We start from the raw sequence: 27425 nt of genomic DNA, 5'->3' as shown, positions 1-27425 counted from the left end.
CGCTATGTCCGAAATCGGAATGTATACACTATACACGTATACGAGGGCCACCGACTGGCATGTATCTCTTTGTCTTCCCGCTCCGTGCATTCTACGCGGTTTACGATATATTACAGCGCATATCCCATTTGCGAGGTTTTCCTGCGTAAATCCGCACCGATATATAAATATATATCTTGGCTGTCTCGCGCTCGGAGCAGTTGGAGGGGCCTGCGTTTTCTAGAATCACGATGTAGGACGAAGGAGTCTACACTGGGCGAAGGGCAAGCTTAAATGGCACGCCGCGCGCGTGAGACGGCGAGAGGTGAGAGGGAAGGAAAGCTTCTCGGGACTTGGAGGAAACCCTCGGACGATGAAAGCAACGCGGTCGATCGCCCCCTCCCCCAGGAGCAAGGGAGACCGTCGCTCGCGGGACGGAGGTAGAAGCAGACCCGCAGGCGACATATAGGCGGGGCGCGCGGACGGTCGTTCGAGGCTGGAGAGTGAAAGGGAGGGATGTTTTAGGGCCGGTCGATACAGCCGAAAGTCCAGAGAGCGAGCCGAGTGGCGCGAAAATTCGTGCGGATGAGGATATATCGTCTCGCGCGAGGGGGGCTTAAACGGAGAAAACCGAGCCTCGGTTCGAGGGTGGTTTTTGCCCCTTACGCCTGCCTGCCTCTCCGACCTCGCCACTTCGCTCTTCTCTCGCGCGCGCCCCCTCCCACATCGCGCCTCGCAATTCTATGCTCTTTGTGTAAGTCTGGAGGGTCTCGTGTTTCCTCTTCTCGTCGTCGTCGTCGTCGTCGTAGTAGTCGTCATCGTTTGTCGTCGTTGTCGTGTGGTCGGCCTTGTTCTGCAGTTTGCGGCGGTAACTAACATTTTCACCCCGAGATTGCAAACAATACGTAATGCGAGCGTTAATTATTTAAGCAAAAATTTCGAGCACCCTTGTTGCGGTTAACGAGGTGCTCGACCGAGCAGGAGTCCAATTGTTTTATTTTTCACGAGATGGCAAATTATTTCGTATTTTTTTTTAAAGCGTATATTGAATTGATACACGACTAGGTGTTCGGCAGGAAAACTGACTGCCTGTCGAAAAATTTATCACGTTTATTGTCGCGAAGAAAATTTATACGCGTGACACGTGTTGTGGCTCCGATCATAAATTTGTAGACAAGATTTTATCGTTCGATATTGCGAATGATTGATTGTTTCATAAGAAACAGCCATGAATATCTTCCTCCGCAAACAGCCACCCTATCTTTCTCTTATCGTACTTTACATTTGATTTGTAGCGTTTTAATATATGCTTTTTGTCGCGCAGGTTGCTTACGCTTTGTTACTTCCGAATGTGTTGTCACGCGCGTTGAATTACTATAAAGTATGCAATTGATTACTTCGTGTTATCGTTCAGTCAATTATGAAACGCGTTTTCGAACGATGCAATTAGTAGTACTTTCGAAGCAAGCTTGTTTGAGTCCCAGCAGCGCGCGCATATGGCCGACGTATAAATATACATATTAATTTTCACAAATGTTCCCATTTAATATCTGCTATCTCGCTCTCGCGAAAACGAGCGGGCTGAAAATAGCCGATCATTATTATAATTAGCTGTAATGCAACGCTAACTCGATGCACCGGTGCAAAAATGCGATTGTGCACTTTATACATTATTCAGTGTAGCGCTCTCCCGAAACGATTATAACCAAGTTAACTCGGTAAGGGAAAATATGCGGGTACTTTAATTATTAATAATATTATATGCGAGATGCGAGTACTTGATTATCGATACTTTATCTAATTTTGCGAAACGGAGCCGTCGTAGAATTGTTATTTCTGCGGTATACCAAATTTGATTACGGCGTTGTCACTTCATTTGCGACGCACCGCGACTCGCGTGAGGTTTCCCATTTCGCTCGAATCTTTGCGACAGTCTAATTGCGTTTCTGCCGGGAAGACGTTCGCGGTTACGTCCGATAATTATTGATGAACACGTAATGTCTATAGAGAAGTCTTTCTCGTCTCTATCGATACCGCTGTGTCCGATCGTATCGTACCGCACGCCACTATCGGCCATCGAAAATTCGCGCAACGCTCCGTATAATCGGATTTACGCCGGTCGATGCTCTCGCGATTTCGACTAATTATTGTCTGCGTTAATTAAAACGTGTCGCGTACACGGATATTAGGATCCAATAATGTAATGCGCCGTTTGTTTCAAACGAGTGAAACGCGGTTATGCGATGCGCGCCGGATGTCGTTATTAATTTTAATTAACGATCTAATTAAAATGATTCCTTTGTGAGGAAACCCCCTTCGTGGGAGGCCAGCGCGGCTGTCGCTCTCTTGGTCGTCCATTACTCTGTCTATATACGGGACGTACAAGAGGCCTTCGGAGTAGAAAACCACTTGCGGCATGCGACCATCCCGCGGATTTGAGCGCGAAGTGCGCGCTGCTCAATATTTGCTTCAATTATTGCTCCATATTGCAACAATTCTCGTGATAACGGCCGAATCCACTGGCGGAACGCGCATCAGGGGCGACCCCGTTTTAATGAGAGAATTTTCGAATCGGCGTATACGACGAGGCATCAGCCGTAACCCCCGGTGATTTACGTTTGTTTCGCGCTAATCGAGCCTCCGAACCGAAGCGAGATGCAAGCGCGAGGTGCGTCGCGGGATGCAGAGCGGGCGAAAATGCGGCGCGCATTATGCGCGCGTGCACGTAGCGTACGGTGTAGCGTTTTACTTTTTAATTAGGCGCACGCGCTCGACGGCAGTCCCAGCCGCGTTCTCGTTTCGCCTTCGTCATGCTATACGTTTATGCAAACTTGCACTTATCTCGTTACGTCGCACTTGACGGCCTTGCCACGACGACGCTGACGACGACGACGACGACGACGACGACGACGTCACCGTCGCCGCGTAATTCCGGCCATTCCGCGGTCTTGCGAAACTCACGCGTTTCTCGCCACGCCATACGACGTAACAACTAGTCCCGGTGTATCCTTTTGCCGTTTCCTCGCTTCCACGAACACGACCGCGTAAATTTCAGCGAACACGTGTAGACCACGCCGTTAAGAAAATTTCGCGGGGCTTTCGCGGCACGAACGACGGAACTTTCGGTCGTTCGAGAGATTTACCGTCGCTATCGGGATTCATATCGGAGTGCACACCGGTACTTTCTCATAACGCGGAAATCTTAAATTCTACGCATGTCCAGGACGTATCGCCATTCCCCGTGATCGATCCGTTTCGATGGGCGATATCCTCGCGTAATTCTTTTTCGTAAATAAACGTCGTAAATAAACGTCCACGTGATAATTCAATAAACGGACGCCGGCTTGCTGCGGGTCACTGACAATGCCCGCGAAACCGCGGCCGTGAGTTTCTATTTTCCAGCTGCCCGCTGTTGTCAGCGGTCCCCGTGCCCCCTTATTGTCTGGAAGTGCTGGGAATTTTTTGTACGATAAATTTATCGTCGCCATACGTCAGCTCTCTCTCTCTCTCTCTCTCTCTCGCGAGCGCGGCGTATGGAGCCGCCAGCCAGGACTAGCTCGTCCACTTACCTATCTACTGCGCCCTTTATTTCAGTCGCAAGTGACAAAAAACGCCAGCATATCTCCGTTTTTAATCGGGTCCGCCATAAATCCGGCATAACCGCGATTTTTTCGCGCGGATATTAATCAGCGGAGTAAAAACTGGAGCGCGCGCGAAGTCGCGTCCCCGGCGAAATACAGTTTGCTTTCTCGAGTTAAGGGCACTCGATAACCAGGGATATCCTCGCCGTGTATTTTCGCGCCATTATCACTCGCGGAATTACGTTTATCCATTCTCGTCACTTTTGACTAATTCCCTTTTTCAGTGTCAGAGAGGCCCCGGGCTATTGTTTCACGAAATTCTATTGTTTTATATCTTTTATACGTCCCGTGTACACCAGAGCGCAGTTATTCCATGTATACCGGATACCGCGAAGTTGCATGTAACCGCGGCTGACCACTCCGCAGTCTCTTATCTACTATACGTTCTTTGTTCCAGGCAAAATTGGAAACGAAAGCGCTGAAAGCGAAGAGGCCGGGATTCACGGACGAGCGGTACAACGAGACCAGTTATTACGTGGAGCACGGTCAGTACCTTCTGTCAGACGTTTCGTACTTAATCCGGCCAGGGTCGGCGGTCGCGTCTAATACTCCGGATTAACCGGCGGATTAACGCGTCGCTCCGTGATTCTCGTCTTGAACTCCGACTTCGAGACCGACGAGAGATCGCGAGAATCGTTCGCGCGTGTCATATTGGTTTCCACACTGCGCATTTGGGATTTTTCAATTAACCACGCTCGCCGGAAGATACAATAGCTTCGACCAACGTTTTCCGATCCGCGCGCGGTGTTCGCGAAAGCCAAAAATGCCGCAAGCCGGCCTTGAACGAGATCGATTGATTTTCGACAATGTTAGTCTTACACTCGGGCGTGCGAGTTCGCCGGCCACCAACGAGCCAAGTAATCGTGGATAATCCGCCGGATAAATACGAACCGGTGCAATAATCTACCGGCCTTCTCTCCCGTCGATGACCGACGAATGAAGGGAGGAATGAGACACTCGACTGTTCTCTCGGAAGTCCGAAGTGAACACGGGATAAAGTGAAAATTGCGGCGCAACAGATTTGACGAGGCATTGACGGCGTGTTTCTGTTACCATCGATTTTCAATCTCTTCATTATTTTCGAATTTCAATGAACGAAAGGATTTCAAGTAAGCATCGACCGTTTCCTTCCGCGATAACGCTTTACTTGGTTGATAGCCTAAAAAAGAATTTTAAGAACGATATTCTTAAGATCTTAAATTATCTCTCCAAAATCTATATTCTCGACATCTTAAAAAGCTCTTTGAGTAACATTTTCAGTTTTATGACGATCAGTTTCTCGAGCATTCGTTGCGAGGTAACATAGGAGTTTTCTGACAGCTCGTATATCTAAAATTCAAATCGAATGACACAAAGAAACGCTTATCTTAATCTTGCAAAGGCGCCCCGTCACTCAAAGAAAAGCTTCAAAGAACTGCGGGCGAGCGATAACGTATTCGCCGCGTGCGCTGATAACCGTCCTTGTCGAACGATACGGTAGCAATATTCTTTTGTGGAATAAAACTGTCGCGTCATGTATAAACTCCCGCTGCGCAGGTGATATATACGTATAACAGTTAAGTCAATTTCGATTCGGTTGCATCTGTCTGCCGCGCGGCTGTCGCTGGTTTATCGCGTGCCAATACACGCCGCGATCGGAACATCCGGAACCTCTCCGCAACCTCTCTTCGCGTATTCGCGTCTCGCACCGTATATCCGCGAATATTATTTCGGCATCGCCGCGCGAATCGCCTAATGGGCAGACATCGCGAGCTCATTATCGCCGACAGAGCCGGCAGCGGTCCGGTCGTGATAACGCGACGGTGTGTGTCGTCGCGGGCGCGGAAAGCGAGGAAAGCACGGAATCCGAAAGCGCGCCGTGAAAACGGAGAGCAGGCGACTGGGGAATAATTAAATTAACGTTTCGACGAGAAGGGAGACTTATCGGTTTATCGTGCGCCCGATAATCAATGCGGGAGTAGATACTCCCGTATAGAGAGACGTCGCTATTTCCATCTCCATCGCGCGCGCAAACCGCCACGGGTTTTTGCAACTTCAGTTTTATCGGTCCGCATAGGTCATAGAAGAGGAATTTTTGAGACACCCTAAAGAAGAATTTAACAGTTTTGTTGCGGGGCGCGGCGCAGTGAGACCGAGAGATTAAAATTGTTCGACAAGCTGCACTTCGTAGATGTAATCGCGTTATCGCACAAAGATATATATCTTGTCGCGCGAACAATTTGTAAAAGATCTTGTAATTGCGTCTTTATCGAGCCAGTGAATCGTTAAAGGGATAGACAATACAATTTTAGTGCTTTTAGCGCTCAGGAAATCTTCTGTGCTTCGTGCAGATTGCGATACAGCGTGCGATTAACTTTTCCAGTAGTTCGAGTCGACGCTTCTTTCGCCGACGAGCCATTGGCGCGATTAACGTATATCCAGCGCGAGGAGAGAAAAACCGTGGCACCATCTCCATCGGGAACGATCGTTCGGCGCGTTGTCGGATCGAGCGATACGTGCCGTACGCCGACGTGAGCTCATTATCGCGAGTTAGGGTTGCCGTTCACGATAACGGCCGTTTACAGCGTGCGGCTGCGGTGAGAGAGAGAGAGAGAGAGAGAGAGAGAGAGAGAGAGAGAGAGAGAGAGAGAGAGAGAGAGAGAGAGAGAGAGATGTATATAGAGAATAGATGAGGAGGAAGTCGAGGCGAGAATACGGAATTGCCGTCGGCGGAAGACGCACGAAGAAAAGCCGAAAGGGAGAGAGAATGGCAGAGGCAAGGCCGCGAAGGGTGCCGGGGGTGGTTACAGAGACGCGAGAAAAGGGATCGATCGATCGGATATTTAGACGGGCGAATGGCAATATCGACAACCGATATCTGTTCCACATTCGAATATAATAGAGCCGTGCGAACGACGCGCTCTGGGCATCTCCCCCTTCTCTCTCTCTCTCTCTCTCTTTTCCTCCCTCTCACTTTCTCCTTCCCACCCATGCAGTGAAACAAAGACCTATTAATGCCACTTGGAAGACAGACAGCTGCTGCACATACGTTCTCCGAGTACGCGCTTCCTCCCCCGTATCTCCATTCCCCCCCTGCATCTTGCGCCCCTTAAATGCATCACGCTCGATCGAACTCGAAGACGTCGCGCGGGATGTTTTGGGTATGCAGGTATGCTCGCGGGCGCAAGCTCGTTGCGGGAAAATTAAGGGCGGCGCATTGTCCAGACTAGGTCACAAGGATTTTCGAGTCACGCTCGCGGGTAATAGTTTTCCATTTTTCTTTCCCTCTCTGAAGGAATCGTAGGGTTGGGTTTCTAAAAGGGACGAACGACTTGTATAGCGGCGAATTATTTCTTTTCGAAAATGGAACGTCGGGGACGTTGGGATTTTCGGGCGACGATATTATTTAGAAGCTGCATGATTGAAACTACGACATCCCATTCTGGAGGACTCGCCGAAATGGCGGATTTGACCGTATCCAGGGTAGTGAATTGGCACGTCGTAACGCCACAAACGCCGGATTTGGAAGCCCCGAAATCCGAAACGTCGACTTAACCGTCGCGCGCGTGGTACACGCTGTGGGATCTCCGCCATCTGCGATCGGGGCGTCCGATTTCCAAACGCACGCGTGCACGACTTATGGGGGGGGGGGCGAAGAACCGACGCGGGTGATTCTACGTGATTCAAATCTAGATCCGACCCTATATTCTCTCGAGTTAAGAAACCCGGCGTACGTTATCGAGTCGAGAGATCTTGCGGGGTCTTGGCAATTCGGTCTCGGCACAAACCAGCCGCATTTTCTCCCCCTTTCCCTGCCCTCGTTCCTATATATCTTTTTCTTCGTGAAGTTTCGAAAACGCGTTTATTCACGAGAATGTCCCGAAGAAATCGACCGGAGGAAACTTGTTGGATAAACGAATTTTGAAATGATACGTAACGTTTTAATATTTCGTTAATAAATTATCGTGCACTCGAGAATCGTGACGTCGATTGGTCGCTTTATTTGCTACACAACGGGGATTTTTTGAAAAGCATTGTACCTCCTCGCGCCACACAATCTGCCAACATGCGCGACTCTAATTGGCCACGAAGACATCTCTCGCTGCTTTGAGCCCGCCCCGAAGACGAGACTTGGCACTCGCAGACGGTCTTCGCGAAGGTAGAATAATGCTGGCAGCCCTTTGCGACTGCGGCAACACCTGCTCGCCGGAAGCTCTTGTGCGATTCTCTGTGTTCTATCTGGCAGACGTTGGAGACTCTTGACTTGGAAGATGGCTAATGCGACATATGAGATATCATCGCTGGAATTAATTTCATTACATTAGGCATACCGTTAGACAGTAACGTGCAATTATTTTGTCTCGTAGTTTTTTATCTTATCGATTTTCCTTTAACCTAATTAATTTAATTATTTAATAGAGTTCTACGTATATATATATATATATATATATATATATATATATATATATATACAGATAGCTCAGCAAAGCTATCAAAGGTGACTCTTTCTATTATTATATTATATAATTATTTGTTGACTCTCCTGGGAAAGTGACACATCTCTTTCATTCGCTCGTCTATTCAATTTATTTTACAATATTGGATTTTCGACGTCGCGCCGCCGCACGGGACGGAAGAATTCGGTGCATGGATAAATTAACACGAGCTCGGTTGAATCGCTTAATTGGTTAATTAACGATGTAGCAGAAATGAAATCGTAAAACCTGGCGGGGAACACGTATAGCGGGTGGTATAGCGTACTTGCGGCGCGACACGAATGCTACATCTCGAGGATTCTGTAATATACTTGGCGGAAGGATAGTGACTCTGTAATAGAAGTCAGGCCGCCGTCGAATCGAGATATAGGACCGTAAGTTTGCTCGGTGTTTTACGAGCTTTCTTCTTTGATGCCCGCAAACTTTTCCGATCGTGGGGAAAATAGGAAAGGGGGAATAGAGGAAATGGAGCGCGCGCTATTTCCAGCGGGAAATTTTTTTCTTCCCCGCACGCTATGCGTTATGAGCCGATATGCGAATTTATTTAGAACGAATCAAATATTTATATAACTCTAGAGATCCGTTATATCCGAGAGAGAAAAGGAAGACTACCCGCGCGAGAGGTCGTCGCATTAGAGGCGACCTGATCCATATTCATATACTCCTCACCCTTCTTGTTCTGCATATTTAATTCGTCGCATGTAGAACCAACGAAAACAACCTGTGCGTGACGAAGAATTCGTCTAACTTCGCGACCGCGCGGGCTGTGTTGGTTCACGGTGTAGTTCGTGCTTCATCCTGTACTTAGCGGAGGACAAACAGAGATCGTGTGCGCGATATACCGAACGTCGGCCTAAGCTAGATCCTGTACGTTGATTGACTAAGTATAACGATGAACTACTTGGCCGTAATGATTCGTTTATAGATCCTTACGTGGCGCAATCGTTAGATCGACGCATTGGATTAAACGACAGATTTAGGACGCGGATTAAATGTCTGGGCGATATGTAGCGCGCGCGCGCGAGAAAGGGAGAAAAAAAAAACGGTCGTTATTCTACTCGGCTGACGTTTTAAAATCCGAGTGAGCTCCGCGGCACTCAGCGGCGATACGGTAATGGCCGAACGCCGTTTGGAGAGTTTTACGATTTTAAAAATGGCAGTTGACACGCTTTTTGATTAAGGACGTTCTCTCGTCTTTATACACTAGAGAAAATCGATTTTCTTTAGATTTGCTTGATACTGTGAATATACGTTAATTTAGGTGTGCTTTATGCGTGGTATAACGTTCAGTACCTTTTCCGGCAAAAAAAAAATAAAGATACTGAGCCTCAAAGTTTCAAAAAAATTTTTAAATTTAATTTTTTTTTAGTTTTGGCATTTTTTCCTTATAGAACTCGACGAGAGGAGCAACTTTGGTTTTCTTGGCCAACCTCGTATCTCTTACCGTTTGGCCTGAAAAACCTTTTCATTAGTAAAAGTTGAAACTTTGAGGCTCAGTATCTTGATTTTTTATACCGGAAGAGGTACTGAACGTTATACCAGGCATAAAGCACACCTAAATTAACGTATATTCACAGTTTCAAGAAAATGTAAAGAAAATCGATTTTCTTTAGTATAAGGACGAGAGAACGTCCTTAACCCGAGAAAACGCTGGACGCACGCGCGCGAAAGCGTTAACGACACAACACGTATTTTTTATTCCATTCACCAGGAGATATAACTCGCGATATATCGGGCAACGCCGAGATTTCTCATTTCGCTAAAAATAACACACGATTGTTTATTGCCACGGGAATCGTCACGCAAGATTTATTGAGAGATAAGGGCTCGCGTAGGTTGGCCCGTAACGGTATATTACTCCTGTAAGTAGTAACGCTCGGTCAGAGATCAGTCCGCGCTATAAGTAGAAAATTTCGCGCGCACAGCGACATGACACGGTGATTGAAGTGCGATTAATATTTTCGATCCAGCCAGTTCCGCTGCAGGCTTTTCTTATTTCGATTTCCCGATAGCGGTTTTACTTGTCGACTCGCGTGAACGAAGATTGGCGTGTATTATTACCTCTCGTAATAAGCGTGCAAAATCTCGTCCTGTCATCGCGAAGCACCTGCGTCGATCTCGGTCGCGATTAATTTTTATACAATGCCTTATTATCCGGTTTCACAACGATAAATCTCCTCTGTATCTCTCCACGTTTTACTCACCGCGGTTCACAACCACTCGTCTAATCTTATCTCCGCGCGAATTATACACGCCCGCACCCGCAGACGGGTAACACAAGCCCCGGAATTTACTGGCGAACGTCGGCGGGGTATCGAGATTACACGAAATTCGCGTGCGGCGCGATGGATCCGTGGGACAACGCACATCGAGCGTCGTGCGCGATGCACAGCGAGCGTGACTGTAAATTTGTGCGAGTGCCGCCCTCGCGATAACGCTCGGTCACGGAAATGTACGATATCGAACGCACGTTTTGAGAAAAAAACCCCCCCCCCCCCCCCCCCAAAGAGAGATGCGCGGAATTCAATTAAGTTCTCGTTAAGAAAACGATACGTTCACACGCCTCGATCGATGGATTTTATTTATCACGTGGCGCTTGTGCGCAGACTTGCGGTCACCCTGTATGTCCGATATGCAACATCCTCCGTAAACGGCATCGCATTTCAACCGTATGGGCCCCTTTCCAGCACCATTCGCGGTCGCATATGGAGATACGCGCTTTATGCGTGTTATGTGAAATAAACAGCTGGCGGTTTTTTACTTGACGACTGGCGACAGAGCCACGGTTAAGGATTTGGAGGATGATAAAACATTTATGTGTGTACGCGTATATGCGCGCGGAAACGCACACCCACTTTGGAAATATGCCATGCGATTACCTTTCTCCCTCGCACTCCCTCGCCTCTCCCATATGTGGAGGGCGAAACGCGCCGGGGTGTTATGAATTATACATGTACAAGCGGAGAGAGATCGATACGGTATTTCGAGAGTAGGATCGCGACCGGTTTAAGTCATATTTTATTATCGCCGTTTGTTTGAATGCGCGAGAACGCCGGGGAATAAAAGTGTAACGGCCGCGGTATTGACGTATGTAACAGGATGGTCGATTTCCGAAAGATATTAAATGCACGGATCTCCGAGACGCGAGTGAATCGGTTACACATATACGCGCCTTTGACAGGTGTGGGTGCAAGATTTATATGCGGGTAACTGGATTGGCAAAAGGAAAGAGAGAATTTTTACGCGGTATTTAAAGGTAGGAAAACCCTCCGATGTGTGTTGCACGCTCGAAGCGCGGAACGGAATACATTATACGGAACGTGAATTGTAACTCTGATTTGAAGATTGTTTCGGTTTTACACACATATCCTATTCCGTTTCCGCGTGCGTATCTCGCAGCCTGTGCAGGTGATATATTTTCGCGATGTGTGTTATACACGCGAAGTTTTTTCGTACATTTACATACGGTGCGTAACGCCATTAAGGACCTTTTCCGGTCACGAAATGGTATTTACAATCTTCCCGAGGAAACTCGAATGTCAAAATATTAAGTGATATCCAGATACCGCTCAAATAGAGTACACCGCCCATGAATTTCGCAGGGACATGCGATTATTTTAGCTGGATTTCTCTCGCGGGACCTTCTCCTGCCGAGGTCTTCTCCTCTTCGATCGGTTCGGTCTGCTTTGTCCGACCGTGAATTATATCCGATAGCAGACAAATAAATTAAATCTCTGCTCTCAGATATAAATAGAGAAATATATTCAACTATTAAATTCTCTAAATTAGAGAATCGCCAAGAATATCGCTGTATGTCATTAACAATGGCAAAAAATGTTGGTATTTTCTGAGAAGAGAATGGACGCGTTTCCCCACTATTTTTCCGTAATCTCTACGGATCCTATAATTGTATCTTGTATAATTCGATTAAAAATGTCACGAGAGTGTCGCGTTGCCGCGATCAGCTGTGCGCGGGGCATTCGAACGGTGAGGACGAGAGAAGAGGGTCGATCGTAAAAATGCGAGCCGAGCTGCAACGGAGGGTGTGTTTACTCCCGTTGTAAAAACGGCCGTGCGTATATACGCGAGCCGCGGAGTGCCACGTTGTGTGTCGGCAAGCGATCGATAGCGAATGAAACCCAAAGCGGCCCACGACGACACCGCCATTGGTTTGCTACTCGTAAAACAAGGCGTCGGTCGTTCCAGACGGGCGGGACGTCAGGGCTCACCCCTCGAGCCCTCCGTAACCTCCGTGAGCTGACTCACGACGAGACGTGGCTTCGTTTCCCCCTTGACTTTTCTGAAAGCACGGCTCGATGCGGCGGATGCGGCCGATAATCGATACCAGGAATCACTCTGTTTTGTACAAAATTAGTAGCTGCCCTTATATAGAGTTAAGAGTTCTAATAAAATGCCGGGTAGGACGCTCTATTCTAGAGGAATTTTGAGGCCGATTTAATTTGTAAAGATTATTCAATGTTAAATCTAATTATATTATACGCGTGTGGCAATTATTATACACTATTTGGATGGCTCGGTTAACTATAATCTCGGTTTATTCGTCATATCTTTCACTCTCCGAATATCTCGATGATTAATTTTCATTCTAGTTTACCTTAAAATTAACTGAAGTATGAAATGTAAAAGACATTATTAAAACGATATTGAATAGCAGTAATATAACACGACCTTACGAATCGCAGCGACTTTGCACCGAAGCTCTCGAAAAAGACTCTTCCGTCTCGAATCGCTTGCGTCAAACATTTTCCGGCTCGGTGTTTCTCGAAAATCAATTCCTACGTATATCGGCGAGAGGCAAGGATCGGGATGTCTCGCCATCGACGAGAAAAGAGATTTCTGGGGCGAAATTCTGCGGGCGCGCCGACGGATTTTCCGTTGGCGCAGAGAGTATCGAACGGGGAAACCCCCCCGAGAGCACGGATGATGTTACAGAGCAAAACGGGCGGCGGGGGGATACTGCGAGCGATGCCGAGGAGAAACAAAAGGGAGTAAAGAAAGTATTGCGCGGTTGTCAGGGGATAAGATGTCGGGGAGTCTCGGGAACAACCTCGACATCGCATGGCAATTACCGGCCCGCTGCAATGAATACGGCGGGTCGTGTCCCATTGGTGTGTAATAGCGTCGTAATTACTTTAAGCCACGGTTGCCACGGCGGATTCGATAGAATCCACGATCGTCTGAGACTAAACGAACCGAGGAAAAGGCGACTTTTTACGGTTAATTACTACGTTACTGGATATTTTGTCATTCTTAATTACGTTCTCATTAATTCGAGGATATCTCGTTATATACAGTTGTATAAGAAAGGAGATATGCAGCGTGCGGCGACAATGTTGTAGCGATTTTTTTTATTACCAATTTATATCAACCAGTACTTTTGACGTTCTTCATAATACGAATTCTTCTCTGAAGATGATATATTTCTCAGCGCGACGACGTCGATGGGAAGCTCTCTTCTTCACGGTCTGTAAGCAGATCGCCTAATCTTCTTTTTTCCTTTCTTGCTCGTTTCGCTCTTCTTCTTTCTCCCTTTCTCCTTCGAGCTTGTTTCTTCCCCCCTCCCTCGTATGCGCGAAGACGATTTCCTTCCGCTTCTCGAGAAGCTCTTGGCTAAACGACCGCGTCCCGATGGTTCCATTCCTCGAAAGCTCGAAAGCCCGAGAGGGATCAATCGTTCACTCGGTCCGTGCCGAACGCCCTGAGAGCACGGCTAGCTCTTTCGAGACATTTCGATTGTCAAATGTGACCTCCGCCTCTTTTATAGTTCCGGCAAAGAGTGCCTGCCGTCGAGTACCGTCGTCGACGTTCCGAAGGCAATTTAATTAAAGTAACTTCAACCGGGCGAGAATACGAGGGGTTTTTCTATCCCTCGCGAAACTGTTTCTATTTATTCAGGATCTTCTACTCGCGCGCCGATTTAGATCTCGCACAAAGGCCAGGCCACTGCCAGCTCATCCGGCCCGGAGTAGAAACCGCGTGCGGTCTCTTTGACGCGAATGCGTTTTTGTTCTCCGTCTCCAATTTTCCTTCGTCGACCGAATGAAAAGACTTTTGTGTAATGCGGCGAACTCCCGCTTATTTCTGTTCCCGCAAGGACTCGACTAGCTAGAATAAATTAATTTTTCCGCCTCGGACGTACGGTGCAGTTGAAAATTGCGACAGTAGCGGATTGGAATACATGTGGAGACTAAGTAAAAATATATCTCTCCTCTTTTTTTTCAACGAAACATTTATGTCAAACACGATATGAAGCGCGGAGTAATTCCATGCTCTTTTCATTTCAAATGTCAAACGTTCATTAATCCCCTATAGACAGGCTGTCTTTTAAATAACGAGCATGCTATCGGAAAAAAAAAGCTCCTTTGACGCGACTGGACGCGGCGACGGGACATTAATCAAACCTCCTCGCGGTATTAATTTTTTTTCTGACCGGAATAAAGCGCGGAAATCGCTCGGACACGAGTCCCAAAGCGAGAGACTTGTTCGTGAGACGTGCAGCACGTTTCGAAACGTGGCGAACTACTTTCAGGATGGTCGATGGACAATGAAGGGAACCGTTTCGGGGTCGTAAAATTCTCAGGAGTGTCTCTCTTAAAGCCGGTAACGGCGAGCAGTACGTTTACGTCCGTTTCGCCACTCGATTTATATATATTAACTGTTTCCGTATATATATATACCGACGCGACTAATAAAATTACTCGAGAACGACGGAGGACGATGGAGAAACGCGAGCGGGATAATATATCAGGGGGGAATAAGTTTTAAAGGTATCAAATTATTCAATCAAGCGAGAGCGATATGGCGCGCGCGTGAATTCATAAAGCGCTGTATATCTTCCATTAACCCCGCGCGCTCCCGGGGATCTCTCTCTCTCTCTCTCTCTCTCTCTCTCTCTCTCTCTCTCTCTCTCTCTCTCTCTCTCTCTCTCTCTCTCGCGCGAGGAAGCTGAGAAAATTATTCCTCTTATTCGGGCTTATTAATCAACTTCCCGACTCGCCTCGCTTTTCTCTCTCTCCGGACGAAAATCTCATTTGAGGGTGACGCGTAACGAAGATTCGAACCGACGGATTAATTTCCACTTAACGCGGAAGGGTGAGAGGGGAAGCAAAATCCGGAAATAACGCGCGGTTCCGCGCGCAAGAAGCAATTTAAAGCACGAAAAATCTCCAAGTCAATCGCTATCGGAGTAACAGGATGTTCCAGAAATTTAAATACGTCCTTTTCCCCTCTTCTTTTTATCTCGCCGAGAGATACGAATAAGAAAGACGCGATCGACTTTTTATGTTAATCCCCGACGTAGATTTTGCCCGCTCGAGAGCAAAATCATCCTTGCAGCGGCGCGGAACGCGGTGTAATAGATTCGCAAATAACAGCGACATTTTTATATGTATATATCTGCCGCAATATGATTTATTATGTGATTCCGCATCCATGAGAGATATCATATTCTCGTATATAATTCACACTTCGCCCGTTCGCCTTGGAGCACGGCTCCGAGGCGCCCAGCTCGGATGCTAATCTCCAATTAATTGCGGACAAGCGCCCGCCGGCGATCGCGCGAATCGCGTTTCGCAACGTGACTAATATAGCCCCCGTTAAACCTCCGTGCATGACATTTAAAGACGGCTTACGGGATATTCCAAGTAATTATCGTTCTCTTTCTCATCCTCGTCTTCATGGTCGCTCCCCGGCGCTGATGTGTGTTTCAGGTCTCCGTAAGGTATATCCCTATTACTTTACCTTCACGACATTCACGAAAGGTCGATGGGTCGGCGAGAAGATCCTGGAGGTCTTCGCGAGGGAATTCCGTGCCCATCCAGCCGAGGAATACGAGAGATGTATTCGCGCCGGCACCCTCACGGTCAACTATCAAAAGGTGGACGTCGATTACAGGTTACGGCACAACGATCTCCTGGCTAACGTCGTCCACAGGTACGTGAACGTTCTACCGGAAGCGGGTCGGCCGTGTCGTTCTCTTCTCCCCCCCCCTTACGTCGTGCACGGTGCAATTGATTTTTGCGAGCGTTTGTCACCCGTCGTCGTCGTCGTCGTCGTCGTCGCCGGCGCGAGAGCCCGTCCTCGCGACTTCTCGCGGAAAATGTCAAGTGACTATTGTGAGAAAAGCGCCGTCGAGACTCGTGACTAAAGTTTGATTGAATCGCGCGACGATCGACGGCATCGAGCTGCGGAATGAAGAGAAAATTGCGCTTGTACGGAATTAACGTTGAGTTCAGTTTCTATATTTTGGACCGCTTATTTGGTCGCGAAAATGCAATCTCGCGATGTTAAAAAAAAACGGACAATACTCGCTATTTTTTCTTCCTTTTTTTTTTTTTAAATGGAATTTAGTAAATTGCGAGTGCATATTTTAAACTGGCATTTCATAACACCAAAGTGCTGTACGTGTTATTCGATGTAAAAGGCACGTTCCTTTATCTATTTATATCGGGCGCACACGAGACACGTACAACGTCGGGGTTTCTCGGGTACGCTTTAAATCCACTTTTTATCGAAGCGGGGTAGCTTGTTTATCGGTCGACGCGGGAATTTCGGCCTATACGTCGGGCATACAGCTCCGGCGGCGTATACATATTTAACGATGCCTATTGGCCCCGTATAAATCCAGGTTAGCTTCCGCAGGAATTTACTTTGATTTCAGAAGAGCCCCGGGAATTTGGCGAGCCTTGTCAGAGGCGCGCGCAAATGAGATCGGGTTTAATTTCGGGAATTTCCGAGTTTAACCGCTTAGAGCCTTGTTTCGCCCGCGCGAGCGCGGAACGCGATGTATCATTGTGATCGACAAGCTATACCGCGCGCTGAGAAGGATCATCCTTATTTCGCACGTTATATATTTTTAGCTAACGCGTTCTCATCTGCCGCCACGGATATATCCACCCGATGGAGGATATGACGTAACGCGAAATGCGATCGACGGCTCAGCCCGGCGAGCGAGCTGTGTTTGCGCGTTACGTTGCATTATATGCGAGGAAGGTATCTAATGCGGATCAAATTTAGTTGATTTACACGAGACGGAAACGCATGCGTGCTGGAAAGCGGCTCAGCTAAAGGCGGGCAACATCGGATTAGTGCAGGGATTACAGCGGTTGCTTGTAACAGAAGTCTAAAATGCATAATCCGTGTATAAACGGTTTAATTCGCACACGCCAGAGCGCAGCATCCGTTATTCGCAACGTGGGAAGATGGACGGAAGCGGGTAGAGAGCGCGAGAGAAGAGTCGTGGCCGTCTGTAATATTTCGGGACGCCTCGAGAGGACGAGTGACCCGGCGCGTCCCTCTTGGCTTTTCGAAGTTAACTAAAGTAAAGACTGGACGCGATATCCGCGAAGGTCAGGACGATGTATAACCGCGCAGGAAACGCGCGCAACGATGGCGTGTCGGTCGAATGGCTGCGGCGGTAGAGGTCCAACGAACTCGTAAATCATCCGCCTCTCCTTACTCGTCGGAGCGGCGTAGATAAGAGGGAGCCTCGGCGAATCCTCCGCGTGCGCACGAGGCCGGGAACCACATGGCCGGGACTCGTGTGATTATATCCTTGGCACGGATATATAAGAATCTAATAAGCCACACGAGCGCGCCGCCTCTCGAGAGCGTTTTTAAACGCTCCGACGCTCAACGAGGCTCGGCCCGCTATATCGGCGCCGGTTATCGCATAGGAACGTGTGGATGCGCCCGCGAGCTTCTGCTCCGTCATTCGAGATAGGAACGCGGAGAAGTCTCGAGAAAAGAGATGCCTCGGAAAGATGAACGCGCGTCGTATTTCGAATTGGAAAGGAGAAAAAAAATAAGTGAACGAAATATGAACTCTCTCTGCTTCCGTCGTCGCCGTTCGTCGCGAGTGGCGGCGGCAATCCTCGCTGACGTACGGAAGCTGGATTAAATTATTTCACATCTCGCGCGCCGCTAATACGGTTCGCTCGCGCTTGCATGATAATTCCAGCAATTATCCTGGGCAATTGTACTTTTCAGGCGCGCGCTCGCGACACGCGGACCACTCGTGTCCTACATTTTCGCCGCGTGTCTCCCGCCGTCATTATAATGGGCAAATTCCGGAGTTAATTCGTCGCTCGCGAGAGGGATATTTTTATTTTTTCTTTCCACGTCGATTTTTCACGCCGACGCGGAGACGTGCAAGCTGACTGACGGCGCGGTAAAACTCGCCTCCGGGCGAGTTTCTGGCGCGTCGATTGAGTTTCCGATGGGTGAGCGAAGTTAATCGGGTGGAGGCCGACCGGGGAACAGAATGTGGTCGCCTGGCCGCTAGTAATAAACAATGAGATGCATATCGCGTGACGTCGTCGGGGGATCGTAAAAAAAAAAAGGTGCATTTGGGAGATAAGGTGACTCTCCGGACACGCGAACACAACCGTGCGATTCTTCGCAATTAAAACGCTCGAACGCGAGTGAAGCGTCTCGTCGATCGCCGCGCGATACCGCGAGACACGTTGTCTTTCCACGATTAAAACTTCGCAATTAAAAACGGGGATCGCGAGTGTAATCTAGGTCAGTCGTGGGAGTTTTGCATCGCGGGTGCGCGCGACCAACAACGACCGACGCGACGGCTCCCCCGTTTCGTTATTTATATACGTTATCGCGGAGCAATTACGTTACGCGCGCGTTGCATAAAGACGGAATCCAAATATGGGGGAGAAGCAACATCGCGCCGAACATCGTGGGTTGTTACGATAGTCGGAACAATTGCGGAGATGGATGGAAAATAAATTGGCGGCGGTGGTAATACCGCACCTGTGCCGTCGCTGATATTACTCGCCGGTTGTTGTCACGTCTCGGTATATGCACTCGCGAAAGTTTTGCAAGCCGCCATTGTCACGCTCGCGAAGAGGAGCATTTTCCCGGCGAGAATGCGCCCGAGGGAATTAGCTCGCGGTCGCCGTGAATTTTCGCGCGAAAGAGAAATGTCTCGCGCTCGGCCGCGTGTTGCCGGTAACTTGTGTATATATTGTTCCCGCTAAATAATTCAAATATAATTATATTCTCTCAAGATAATACCGTTATCGCATTGGTACGCGTTGCTAATTAATCGTCCAATCTAAAGTATAAAATTTAAACGTGTTCTCTAGATTCTTTCGCGTTCTTCTACGCTGTTAAATATTAAAGGGCAAAATTTAAACCAATATTTTAAGTTAAATACTATTTTGTTACTGTTAACTACTATGTGTGTGTGTGTGTGTCAAAATTTATTATTTTAACACGAAACAATATTAGTTCAATTATATTGGTTTAGTTAAATTAACTTTGTATTGATCAGGAGCAGCAGAAGGCGGATCTATTAGGAATGGTTAAAAATGACTCAAATTGAATATAAATAATTGACATTACAAATTTAACAGATTCTTTCTTTCGAAAATGTTGCCTCCCGGCTATAAATTGCCGTTTATATCGCATCGTTTTGTTTTTCTCGAGAACTCCTACGTTGACATCATCCGCTCGAATCGCCGTTTGATCACAGCCGTGAAATTCCTCGGGCCATCCGTAACTCGAGAGGACGAAGGAAAAGTCCCCGGTGTTTTCCTACCAACAGCGTGTTCTCTTTCGGGGGGGGGGGGGGGAGAGAGAGGGATTCACGGCGGCTGAGAGGAAAGGAAGCGCGAAGGAAAAACGACTTTGGTAATCTCGCCTCGAGGGCGAGAAAGCTGAAACGGCGACCGATATGCCTCGAAGGACACCGGCGTCGCTCGCACGTTCGACGGTGCAGATACGCGAAGGACACGATCGTGGAGTGTCGCAATCGCGCTTGGACGACACGGCTGGATAACGCGAGACCTTTCGCAACCGCGGCCGGCATTCCGTTCGGGGCATCCATCACCGTGTCGATTCCCATCGCGCGAATCCGGCAAATCGCTTCCTAAAGTAGCCGTGAATCACCTGGTAAACAAAGCGGTGTTTGCGCGACGCGAGTCCTCACGAGAACTGCCGGGTTAATCGATTCCCGCGAACGCTCGATCGCCGTCCCCGTCGCGGTAATTGATGTAACGAGCGAGGCGCGTCGTGGCACGTTATCGCACGTTTTCTTCAGTCATTCATGTCGGAAAAACGCGTCCCTGATCCGCCGCCGGCAACGGGGAAGAAGTTTTACTTTCTTACGTCAAGTGACAAGAAACAGAAGGTCTATGTTAATAGAATGGAAATTGCATGGATGTGTTCGATTATTATCTGTAGAACACGGTGGCCGTGGGCGACCAGCTAATTATTAACTCCGCGGAACGGAGATAGAGATCTGAAGGTTTCGCCACGCACGGCGAATCGCTTTCGACGTATTGTCAGAAATAATAGCTTCTTCACGACGAAGCGCAGCCTGTGCAGCGCCAGAGAGCGGACGCTTCAGCGGCAGCAGAGAGACGCATCGTTTACCGCTACCATTTTTCAATTAAAGTCCCGACGTCCGTGGTATCCGCGATCGATGGTCCAGAATAGCCTCTCAAAAGTCTTTGGAGAAAACTTGTGGGCGTGACGAGCGTCGAGCTCAGCTCTCGCCGCCGGCCTTCATTCCGGGATCGTTCCTCGGGAACCGGGAACGTTTCCCGGTTCTACGTGCCACGTTGTTACAAGCGCTCTCTCTCTCTCTTTCTCTCTCTTTTCTCTCTCTCGCGTCCCTCCCGGTGATGCGGGAAATTCGGTGGGATGATTCAATTAGCCGGAAGAGCCTCTCGGTAGGCGAGCGATCCGCTTCACCGTCAGCGCCGTGTAATTTCGCAGGAGAATTGGTCCCCGTCGATGCATCGGCAACGTAACGGCGCGGCGCGTAGAATAGGATGCGCCTCTCTTCCGCCTTCCAAACGATTAATCTTCCCGAGCTTCTTCTCGCAATATCGATCGTGTCACCATCTCCATCCTCGCGCGGAACATATCTCGCGGAACGTCTTGTGGAAACGTCTTGCGGAATCCTCGTCGTATAACGTTCGTTGAAGAAGTAATTCGGTTAATATCCGCTTTCTGATCGACTCTCGGCGGATTTGGCCGAGTCACGAGCGGAGGGTAATCAGCGCGAAGATCGATCGCGAAGACGCATGATGCCGTGGCGGTGCAAGAAGCTAGGGGAGCAGGGGTGCGCAACCGAACCGTATTAAAGTAACGCGACGTAACGCGATATGACGAAAGACCGAAGCGCGGAGGTAGCGAGCGTGAAAGAAGACAGCCGTGAGATCTCGCGCGAATTTCACTCGCGGGTCGGCCGAGGATATAAACCAGAATTAAAACCAGGCACGTCGTGGAAAATGCCGGGCGCCATGCACCCCTGGACTAGAACATGGAAATCCATGCGCGATCCGCGAACGATAAGGCAGGACACCTGCGGGGGCACTCTCCTTACGTGTTGCGAACACTAGGGTGAAGCGCAGAAGGAGGTGCCCGACCTCCAACCTCCGTCGCGATACCATCGTGCACCCCCGGTCCACGCTAATAAATCAACCTGTCGCCGGACCTCCAGTCGCGCCCTCGACCCGCGACACGCTTCTCTATCACCCCCGTGCATCACACCCGCCCGGGCGCCGTCTCTCTGCCGCGCCGCCGCTGCTTGCTCTCCGTAAGCCTTCGGGGTTTTGCCAAGGCTCCCGTTCACTTCCGGCTAGCTCGCGTGAAAATTGATTCATTTTACGCGATGGCAGAACCGATAAACCGCTCAACTAAATGCGTCCGTATGAGGGAAAGCGTAATGTGATTGAAAGAAATGTCTGAATTTTGCGACACGCGCGTGATAATATCGCGAATTCGAGGGGTATACTTCATTATGTACCGATTGAAGGATCGTGAGAAAACGCGACAGGACGGTCTTTTTCACAGAGGTGAAGATTAGGCGGAGAAAGGAGATTACCTCCTTCCATCGCGGAACGAGGACCGCGTGGCGCTTTTTTTTCTCACGGTGGCTAACCGCGCTCGGCTAACGTATAATTTGCGATGGATTAATCTCCCAGTAGATTTAGCGGTCACGAGGTAATTTGAAATTGGCGAGAAGGAGAGACGCCGTCTATTACCGCCGAGGAAGTCACCGCCTCCGTCTTACGATCTGTGTGTCCAGGAGTGCGCGACGAGTTTACCTATGTGCATGCTCAAAGTAATAGAGGATTCTCATGGAATTCTAATTCGACACTGCGAACGCGTCTCGCGGAAGGAATTCCGCGATGTTGACCCGGGTTGACATAATCTGCCTGCGTCTTTGCATTCGCGTCGTCGCTCGTTGTTTCCCTAACGATATGTCAGAAACACTTTCGTCTGGCGACGTTGAACAACCGGCGGATATCGACTTAACGAGCATTGAATAAGTATACGAATCCCGTCTGGCGTTCTCGGTTATTTTAAGCGAGTAAGATTGGGAGATAATTAATCTTCTTTCTCGTATAATACGCGGTATGAAGACAAGTTTTGTTAGCTACATTGAATGTTATGTCGTTGAAGACCAGTCCTACGACAGTATCTTATCAATTTACACATAAATTGCAATCAAATATACTTAGATAGTCACGTACATCACTAATAGAGGAACAACTGAAGGAGATAACGTCAACGTAGTCACAATCGTGTGCACGGCATTATATACAGTGTTTTTCGAGAGTGATCTAGGCCAGGTAGCCTAGGTCTCGGAACTTGACAGTTTCTAACTGCAATTAACTCGGCCGCGTCCCCCCCTTCCCCACGGTCCTTTATATCAATCGGTCAAGTCTTGCTCCTTTCGCGACGAAGGCCGTCCGTCTTGGGTTCTCTTGTCTAAATTCCTGATGCAAGTGTTCCTGTGGGGTGTGTCTCGAGAGCGCATTCCACCGTGACAAGATCCCGGGATTCGCCTGCAATTCGGCGAAATTAACGATCTACCCCGCTTGCCGCTGAGCTTCGCCGGGACGAAATCTATCCCCGCGGTTTGATCGCTCGATAATCGTTTTATGTCCGCGCGGTCCTTTGTGCCTTTGGGAAATTTTAACCGCGGCACTGAATCGACCTGTCTGTTCGGGCCTAACGAAGCGAGATCGCGCGATGCTACTTCAGAAAGTAGATAATGAGCCTTGGGAAAAATCCTTTCTCGAGAGATAGCCGAACGGATTTTCTACGGATGACAATCGAGAATTGCGGGAATAAAGAAGAGTTGCAGATCATGTGATAAAGTAAAATTGCACAGCATAGATATTGAGTTTAATGTATACAGAACCATGGATGTATTTAAAAAAATATATTTCTAATTATCCATATGGAACTCCATATGAAACGAAATACTTCTGATTCGAGTCGATTATTACAGGTAACGGTTACAGTTTCAGATCATATTGTTATCATACCGTTATTGTTAACTGAGATAATCGCAATAGAGTTGGACAGCTGACTGCGAGATCTTGCGGGAAGTCGACGTCAACGAGTAGACAATTAACTGCCGATATAAGTCAGTCTAGTTAGCCGATCTGTTTCTCGATAATCGCGTTATTCATTGTACGAGCATTCGTCCCGGTATAGGACTTGATAGTTCGGGCGGGTAAATTCGAATAGTCACTATAGCTGCGGTCTCCACGATAAGCAGAGATCGCTTTGACACATCAAAGCGTATTGGACCGAATCGATGTTTCATGCATGAAGCTGTTACCGGTTCCACGGCGGAAGGTAGTAGCACACCAGTTAAATCGGTTCTCTATGAACGGTCGCGATTTTATTGAATACGTCGTTACCCCAAATGACAGCTGGTAACGATTTTACGATAGAGACATTAGAATTATAATAATGGCGCAGTAATAAACGTGCAATTGTCTGAAAAAATAGCATTAGTATAATATATTGAACGGATATCTCTCACGTAGCTTCTTTAAAAATCTCCTCGCATTGAAGATTCGCGTGGTAAAAACTGACGGCAGATTCGATCGATGTTTCACGGAGATCTAATCTAGCGGCCGATGATGACTCGTTACGTAAAAGTTGATCGTCGGTGAATTCCCACGGGGCGACTCGCGCTGATTTCGTTAGAATATCGTTACCATAAATTTAGCCGAGTCGACGAAATCTCCTCGGAAGCGGCTCCGCTCCGAAATACGGAGTGATACAATTACAAGCGGGAGGGAGATGTTGCTCTTTCTCTCTCTCTCTTTCTCTTTCCCTCGCTGTTTGCCGTTATGATCGGTCGCGACGGGGGGCTATAGCGGTGGAACTCGGAACGCGATTACATTCATATATTAATTATGTGAGTTATGTATTAATTGGAGTGCGCGCACAGGGGTCGACGGTGTCCGCGCGTAACGTGACGCGTAAAGCTTTTCTCTCGCACACGTTGCGTACCATTGATGCTGTTACACCGAAATTATGCGCCTTGAAATTTTGATGTCGCAAGCATTCCCGTTTGCCGCGCTCCTGTGCAGATTAAATACCGCACGAGCGCTCCATTACGCTTGAAATTATTTTTGACAAGAACGTAGATGCGCGAACGCGCGCGGATGACCGTGAAAAGCTGATGAAAACCTTCCACATCCTTCCGCATTATAAAATAGATAATAGAGCGATAAACGCGTCGAGTTACGTAAACATCGGTTCGCATAGCGAAATGGCAATGCGTGATTGCGAAGGTAGAGTCAATATTATTTAGTTATAATGTAGGACTGTATATAGAAATTTATGCAAATACCAGGTAATGCGTTACGTATAATTCTATAAACATTTCTGTTTACAGTAACATAAATCCTCTACACATTTGATCACCAAATAGTGCGGTAAAAAATAAAGCGTAACGGAGCTGTGCGACACGTTTCAAATATTTATATAAATAGGCGTTGCATATGATTTAATATCGCATAGAATTTAAAATCGGCAAAATAAACATTCGTTTTGAACGGAAAATATCGGGAACGCCCCGTGCATCAACGTCGACCGCGCGCCGGCAGAGTCAATATTATTCGATTCATATATAGAACTACCTACATACTCGCGCGGGTGTGCGCCGAAATTTCGCTAAATTCACTCATTATAAAATCATTTTCCGTACGCTTCCTTGGATTTCTACCGATTTATTCGCAACCGGGCGCGTCGCGGTCGCGGAAAAGCGTATGCGCGCTGCAATAATCATTCGGCGAAGCTTCCTCGTGTGACCCGACGTGTGCATTTAACGCGTCCATATCTCTCATCCGCGACGTCGAAGCGGCTGGGAAACGCAACGCGCGCGTGATAACACAAACATGCGTCCCGTATACATTCTGGTTAATTGTTCAAAACCTCGCTCACAATGATTCCGCTTGTAACGAGATATCGGTCCAGGCGGAACGCGATCTTTTTCGCCCGCAGCCTCTCTCGCGGCCGCGGTCAGTCGCGGCGCGTTAAATTAACGCGGAGGAATCTCCGTCAAAGCGACTGGGTGCTTGACGCGCTCCCTCCGTCCTCGATCATCCGCGGACTCGTGTTTTCGCGAGGTGCCGTTTATTGCGGTCGACTGGGCCGAAAATAAATTCGGCAGGCCGTCGCGGCATCGCCTTGCCGAATTAGCAAACGCATAGCAAACAATAATTTCCCCGCGCTCCTCCGGGGGCTCCGCAATAATATATCGTCGCGCTCTTGCATCGCCGCGCGCTCTTTGCGATCTCTGTCCTCTCGACGCGCGTACCTATATATCTTGTCCGGAGACGACGCGTCGCTGTGTGTCGCTGCGGCATGTGACCCGCGTTAAATTTGGATGGCGCACTCAGGACGTCGCTCGTTCCCGTGGCACGCAAACCGATTGTTATGTCGTCGCACCTTTCGAATGTCACGCGAGCGAACGACGGCGAGACGGATAGGCGAAGAACTGTGGCACGCGACATTTTAATGGTTATAGTTAACTCGAGAATGCTTTCAGACGAAATAACATCAGAATTTCGGATAAAGAGAGAGCTGATGGCTGGCGCGGCGGCTCTCAATATGTGAGACCGCGACTCGTCGCGTATCAAATAACTTTGCCAATTGGATCTGAAATACAGGGGAGTCGGATATTTCATACATTTGATTTATAATATCGTATTATTTGTTAGAACGTGAACTTTATTTTCGCTAATATCTCGACGGAACGGAATATATATGTGATTTAATGTTCCCTTCACGTGACACGCTTCGAAATTCCGTCGCGAACTTTAAGGTACGCACGGCGCGCGCGCGCGTGTATGTATATGCACAGGCGAAGAGATACTTTGAGAGCGGCGAACCCGAAATGTTTGGTGCGGAAATGTGATTTATACGAGACGGAAGCGATTTATTGCCTTTTGTTGTGAGGTTGCATAATATCGTGTCAGCCAATTGGAAGATAGAAGTTGCATATTCTCGATTTTGTATACGTAGTACATATATATTTCGGCTCTCGTGTGCGAAACGTGAATTATTTTCCCGAAAGAAAATTCCGAGGACACATGGAACGGAAGAATATGTCGAATGAGACTGTAAGAGGCGCTGCTCGATTACTTATGTCCCTCAGGATAAGTACATGTTTAACCTGCGTGATGGTTTTTCAATGATTTCTACCTAAGCGCTTGAAAGGGAAATGGAACAATAGATATCTTGTGCGTAACCGATAGAGCAGTGAAAAGGATTAGAACATAGTGCGTGACTAACATCGTGATTTTTTTTGTCAATGTAGCACCGCAAGTGTGTAATTTTAGCTGAAGCTCCTCTTAAACGTTTCTCGCTGTTTTAAAGCACGTAATTTAACACGATTGAACATATTAACTTTCAATTTAATTACAATTTAACGTGTTAAATGACGTAATTTAACACGTAAAGAAACATGTAAAAAGGGCTTCAGTCCAGCGTGACATTTTTACACGTTTATGCGTGTAAAAATAACACACTTGGATTTTGCAGTGTAATAATGCGCGTAATAACGGCAAGGCGACTTTAGAGATGCAACGACGAAAGTCGACGAGTAAAATCGCGCTCCATTATTTATAAATCCTGGGATAATTAGATCAACACCGGCCGAAAGGGATGCAATTTTACGTTTTCGAGGAGCAAACTTTTCAGCTCAGCCACGAAATGCCATTATATAAATTTGCCTTCGAGATTTACTTTTATGATTTAATAACATATCTCTCGTGGATCTTAGCGCACCACCAACGTCTACGCGACTCCGGCGCGCCGGGATCTATTCCGGGGCGATTTACCTGAGAATGGAGAGCTAACGATGCATCGATTCGCGATTAGTTTTCGAGAGGTGCGCGCGTCCGGGCCCGCCGGGATTTTCACCGCGGGCGTCGCGATTTATAAAGTTTACGAACGTCTTGCTCGCCAAATTGAATTCTGTTTGTCACGTGTTTTATCCGATATTCGCAGCTATCCGGCCTTCATCGCA

General features: G+C 48.0%; 1 protein-coding gene across 3 annotated transcripts in view; it reads left to right on the top strand.

Moving 5' to 3' along the window:
• The window catches only part of LOC143899603 (pseudouridylate synthase RPUSD2), a 121516-nt gene that overhangs the window by 84339 nt on the left and 9752 nt on the right, over nucleotides 1–27425 (top strand). For all 3 annotated transcript variants that reach the window (XM_077409995.1, XM_077409994.1, XM_077409996.1), the window contains 2 exons: nucleotides 4018–4105; nucleotides 15826–16048. In XM_077409995.1, the coding sequence (XP_077266121.1) occupies nucleotides 4018–4105; nucleotides 15826–16048 (311 nt within the window). The remainder of the gene's footprint in view (nucleotides 1–4017; nucleotides 4106–15825; nucleotides 16049–27425) is intronic.

Source organism: Temnothorax americanus, unplaced genomic scaffold, assembly GCF_048541705.1.
Source record: "Temnothorax americanus isolate GAGA-0224 unplaced genomic scaffold, ASM4854170v1 Scaffold28, whole genome shotgun sequence".
NCBI lineage: Eukaryota > Metazoa > Arthropoda > Insecta > Hymenoptera > Formicidae > Temnothorax > Temnothorax americanus.
Note: the sequence above shows the minus strand (reverse complement) of the source record. Positions and strands in the feature narration are given on the sequence as shown.